Source organism: Hemicordylus capensis, chromosome 1 (genome assembly GCF_027244095.1).
Source record: "Hemicordylus capensis ecotype Gifberg chromosome 1, rHemCap1.1.pri, whole genome shotgun sequence".
Classification (NCBI taxonomy): domain Eukaryota; kingdom Metazoa; phylum Chordata; class Lepidosauria; order Squamata; family Cordylidae; genus Hemicordylus; species Hemicordylus capensis.
This window is the reverse complement of record NC_069657.1, coordinates 2,293,877-2,299,345: the sequence shown is the minus strand read 5'-3', so window position 1 is coordinate 2,299,345 and position 5,469 is coordinate 2,293,877. Positions and strand designations below refer to the sequence as shown.

Sequence of the window (5,469 nt, the reverse complement as noted above, 5' to 3'; positions counted from 1 at the left end):
GAGGGACTCGGTGCTTCACCTCTTCTTTCCCCCACCCCTGCTGCTGTTGACCTCCGCCTGGGTGCTCCCGGCCCAGCCTCCTTGCGTGAAGGGCCAGGGTGTGTGTGTGTGTGCCGTTCCATCCCAGTGTACCCAGGGGCCTCCTGCAGCGGGGAGCCCTAAGCACCGAGCTGGCGGATGGAGGAGAGGGCCACGCCAGAGGGCAGAAGCATGCAGCCCACTGATGGCCAAGGAGCTCCAGACGCCGCCTCCAGCCAGAAGACTTTGCCTTGTACAGTTGGAGCCTTCCTGTGCCCCTGGGCAGGGTGCTGCAGGTCAGCCTGTGCCTGTTGCAAGCCAACACCCAACTTCGTGGCGAAAGGCTGCCCAGTAGAACAGGATGCAGCACAGTCAGGGGCTCACGCACCATGCAGTGAGCACAGGTGCACCCCTCAGTAGGCGTGGTGGAGTCTTTGAGGTTTACAGACTCCTGCCTGAAACGCTGGAGAAGCCGCTGCCAGCCAGTGTGGGCAATACTGAGTGAGATGCACCATCTCTCTCCCCTACCAGAGGACTCAGGGTGGGCACATTAGCACATCCAGCCCTTACAAATGCAGAACTCGACCCAAAGCAAAAGACATCTGCTCTGTTCTCACTTGCTTCAATTAACAGTCAGAATCACCGTCAGCTTATTGGATTTTATTAGTGAAACCAGAAGGAGCTCGTGTCAGTGGGCAAAGACCACTCCAAGCTGCAGGTCTGAGAGGCGGTCGTCACTTCTTCCTCATGAGGTTAGGAGCAGACACCTTTACTTTGCCGGGAATATTTCTGGATAGGTCTGTATCCTGTGCAAAAGAATTACACATTCCCACCTTGATTATGCTCAGCGTAAAACAGGCTGCTCTGAACAGGAAGCACAATTTAGAATATGCAAGTAGCAAGTCACATGCAAGCTGTGTTCAGGCTGCACAAAAGGGTATCAGGACTTGCTTTGAAGAATTTAAAACTCCAAGTATCGGATTGAAAGGATACAAGATTAGCCCTCTGGAATTCTGTGTTACTGGCAAATACGTAACTACTGGATCGGGGCGGGTGTTTCGATGCTGCACACGAAGGACCCAGCCTGTGCTTGCAGAGTTGCTGCTAATTTTTCCCCTCTGCAGCCTCAGAGGGCCAGAAACATGCCATACCCCAATGAGAAAGCTACTCCATGCCCTGGTCTGAATGCAGTTATAAGGCTGTCTGGATTTCCTGGGCTGTCACTCTGGGAACCTGTTCAGAGCACAGGATGGAAGCGGAACATCTGCTCTTGCGGGTCGAGTGAGTGAGCAGCAGGACGGAGAACATGGCCCGTGTTTCCACCGTAGGGCTGTGCTCAGGCTTCTCCTCCTCCCCAGCGAAGGGAGCCAAGGAGGGAGACACGCTTGCTTGCTCGGCTGCAGCAACCCGTTCCCACACCAGTGGCAGGAGGTGTGAGGTGTCTCCTCCCTTTGGCGATGTTTTTGGATTGCCGGCTCTTCCTCTTCCCATCACAGTGTCTGGCATTCACTTGAACAGGGCGTGCCTGGGGCATGGCCTCTGCCTCGGCAGGGCTTTCCAGGTCCTTCCCGATGCAAATGAAGGTCCAGTGACGCACACTTTATCCATCCCAATCCTGTGTTTATTAGCTGGCACTCTAACTATAACCCAGGAAGAGCACTTCAGGTCAGGACAGGCACTGCTTGCTCTCAATCCCGGCAAGGGAAGGAGCTCCCTACCTTCACACTGCGGAAGAGGTCCTTCTCTCTCGAGGTCGTCTCCTTGGACTGCATGAAATTATGCAAGGCTGTCTTTGCAGCTGTTGGAAACCACCAAGCGAGATGTTAGAGAAGGCGCCAGCAGCAGAGGCAGGCATTTACTCAAGAGGAATTAACCACCCTCCCTCCATTCACTCAGACCAGCTTTGCAATACATCTCAGATGGCTCCGACCAACACAGTTTTAATAGTTTCTCTGCCCACACTGCCAGAGTCATTCAGCACATCGAGCGTTGGGGGCAACCCCACCTGTACCTTACAGAAACTTGTCTGGCTGATCACTTGGAATTCACATAGGTACGAATATCAAACACCCCTCCTCAGTCCACCCAAGACAGACATAAAGGCATTCAGCCCAACTGAGCAACCCTGCCCATGCAAAACCGGGCTAATGGAGGAAAAGCCATCTCCTCCATGGACTCATTCCTGCCACGCTGAATTTAATTACACCTCCAGCTTAATCACCACTTGACTGTAAGCAGCCTTGACATTAAGGGCCCTTCCTGTCCAAAGGGATCAATCAGTGGAGTGGCCTGGTGAGAACCTCCCTCTGGCCTGTTAATGGATTCAGGCTCCATTTGATTGAAGCTTTGCTGTTCTTGGTTGCTTTTATTGGCTGCATGTGTGGCTGGAGGGATGATTTCATGTTAAAGACTAGGGATTCTGGGCCTCAGAGAACATCCTAGGGAGGTTTTTAACAAAGGAAAAGGCTACACATACTTTACACTGGGATGGATATAACCAAAAGCACTGTGAGTGGGAGGAAACGGGCCCCAGCGCCGCTCCACAGAGGCTGCCCTGAGTCCAATTGCACAGGGCTGCAATGGGCAGTTTCCAATAGCAGTTCTCACCCTTGAGAGAAGTGGAAGAACATGTTGGGATTTGGCTTGACCTTTTGTTTCTTTAGGGTATTTATATAGTGATGATTTTCAAACAAGTTTCTTAAGGCAGTTTACAGATAATCACATACTATTAAAACGGCAGATAAGAGCAGCTAAATAACAGGGAGAGTAAACAAGTTTTTCTAGTAAGAACTAATCTGCCTGTTTTGCTTTCACTATCCCTACAACTGGACTAAATTTGGTCTGAAGAGGTTATCCCACTTACTCCTCGACTGTTCATGCATCTGCCATCTTGAACTAGAATTGATGACATCATCATAAACTATGCTGTTGAGGAGTCCCTACAACTGTCACCAATTTGGTCCAAATCGGTTCCCACTTGCACCTCAAACATTCATGCGTCCACCATTGTTATAATTACAAACTACGCCATTGAGACATCCTTGTGTGTCAGTACAACTGTACCAAATTTGGTTCAGATTGGTTAGGCCACAAGTTAGCCCACTTGTGCTTCCAAAATTTGTGTGTCCACCATCTTGAAGTAGGGTGGATGACATCACAAACTATGCCATTGAGGTGTCCCTATAACTATACCCAATTTGGTTCATATTGGTCCAAGCATGAAGTTGATGGTGGGGTAGGGGATGGACGGACACACACAAGGAATGCCAGGTGATTGCATAAGCCTTCCGGAAAGTAGGCTAAACAAAGTCTTTGGCACCGAAAGGAAAGCAATACAGATGAGCCTCTGTGGGGAGAGGGTTGCACAGACAGAACATAGATGGAACCACCAAAATGGCTCACGCTCTCATCGCCAGCGGCCTCACCTCAGATCTCCTCTCACCAGAGTTCTAGCAAACTGTATGTAATGTAAAATTTTGTTTAAATAATTTCGCTCTGGGCTTGGCCACAACCTCCGAAGAAAAGGTCTTCCCAGGTATTTACTCTAATGACTCAAGCCAGACTCTGACTGTTCCCCTGCAAACCGTTTTCGGCCTTACCACAGATCAAAGAAAATATGGAGCAGAAATCAGGTAATTCAGCCGGCTGAAGGTGCCCAGATTTCCAGCGAACTCTGAGGACAATGTTCAATCTAATTTTTATACCCTTTAATGATGATCGTTATTTACTGCTCTCTGATTGGATCTCCCCTGCTTACATATTTTACATGACCAGACCCCCAAGAACATGTGTGCTATGTCAGTGCACAGGATGTTGCAGTTATTTGTTTTTCTGTTTCTAGCCTCCATTCTGAAATCCTACTGTTTTTAGCATTAGCCTATGTTACTTAACTACCTGTCTGCCACTTCTTGGCATAACAGCATGCGGGGGGGGGGGGGGGGAGCTACTTCTTCTTCTTCAGCAGCAGCAGCAGCAGCTCCGCGCCCCCCCCCCCTGGCACCACACCACCTTCCAGCAGATCTTTGCGGGCAGAGCAGCTCACCCAAGGCGGGGCTAGAGGGGTGATGGTGTCACCAGCAGGTGTATCGGCCAAGGGAGGGCAAGACACACGCGCCCCCCCCCCCCCGCCCACTGCCAGATGCTGCTCTGCAAGAGGCCTCGGCCGCTGGGCAAGAACGCAAACGGGAGCTGGGAAGCAAGGAGCTGCTCTTACCTTTCCCCTTCTTTTGCGTGCCTGGCGTCAGCTTGACTTTATATCTTCAAAAGAAAAGGAGGAGAAGAGCAGGTTGTTTACTTGGGGCCCTGAGAAACCGGGGCCCCAGCCAAAGCGACGGCCACTCACTTGTAGTTGGTCATGGTGGTGTACGGGGCGCAGACGGGAACAGCAAAGAGAAGGATGTCTTCGGGGTGGGGCTGCCCAGTCAGCGAGTCGAACAGCGTCTCCCCTTCCTAGATCAGGGCAGACAAGGAGGAGGCGGCGGCTGTGAGGAGGCACCAGGGTTGGGCTTCCGGCCCCCCTGCTAGTCCTCACACAGGGGGTTTGTGCTCTTGTGCTGGCGGGCTTTGCTCTTCCTGCGGCTAGTGTATCTTCTGTTTGAATGCTGGACTGTAAACTGCTTGGAGCTCCCTCGGGGGACCAATGTGGGGCCCCCATCTCTGACACAAATGAATAACAGACCCCAGAGCCCCTCTTCTCACTCCTCTACGTCTCAGCAGCTGAGGAATCCTGACAGTGCAGGCCAGGCTGGAAAGGGCCGTCTCCTCTGTCCCACAACCTGGAGGACAGAAAACCCAGGACGACTCCAGGGTCTACTGGAATGCATCCCCATCACCTGTTCTTCCTGGGAACGTCCAAAAAGGTCACTTTCAAGTCTTGGTGGGTGGGAAGCAGGGCTGGCCACTGTGCTGATGAAGGTGCCTGGAACTGGGGCAAGGGAAATTGGGCTCACTGGTTCTGTAGTGGCCAGCAGGAGCTTTTGCCCACTCTGGTTCTCTGCGCATGGGCTGTGCAGAGTTGGATCTCCCTCACGGAGCATGTGCCTTTCCCTGACACACGGAGCACAAGCAGGAAAGAAGGACCAATCCAACTGTCCTCTCAGCAAACTGCAGGGTGGTGAGCTTGGGCGAGGAGACGGCCGTGGCCTGCGCCTTTGCCCTCCCCGGCTTTCCCCTAATGCTTCAGTCTGCTCTTTCCATCTGAACACACACCAAGGGACAACTGACTGGAATGCCCCACCTCTTTGCTTTCTATTTCAAAAAGCAGATCAAGGTCACCATGTGGGTGGGTGGGCAGAAGGTAGCTAACCCCTGACTTCTCTGCCAATTCCTCACAAAGCGGAAGTTACTGCGGAGAACATACAGAGCCTTGACTATCCATCGGGAGACAGGGGAGGCCGGAGGCAGGAGTGGAAGGCAACCCACGCAGCCATCCATTCCCCAGACTCCGGCAGC

The 5,469-nt window shown here is 52.2% G+C and overlaps 1 protein-coding gene across 4 annotated transcripts in view; it reads right to left on the bottom strand.

Moving 5' to 3' along the window:
• Positions 1-657: 657 nt before the first annotated feature.
• Positions 658-5,469, bottom strand: part of NEMF (nuclear export mediator factor) — a 30,526-nt gene continuing 25,714 nt past the window's right edge. For 3 of the 4 annotated variants that reach the window (XM_053283914.1, XM_053283915.1, XM_053283917.1), the window contains 4 exons: positions 4,361-4,467; positions 4,232-4,275; positions 1,737-1,816; positions 658-824 (listed from right to left, as the gene is read on the bottom strand). In XM_053283914.1, coding sequence (XP_053139889.1) covers positions 753-824; positions 1,737-1,816; positions 4,232-4,275; positions 4,361-4,467 — 303 coding nt within the window. In that variant the 3' untranslated portion in view covers positions 658-752. Of the gene's footprint in view, positions 825-1,736; positions 1,817-4,231; positions 4,276-4,360; positions 4,468-4,490; positions 4,943-5,469 lie in introns of those variants that run through there. The other variant, XM_053283916.1, reaches the window with a different exon arrangement.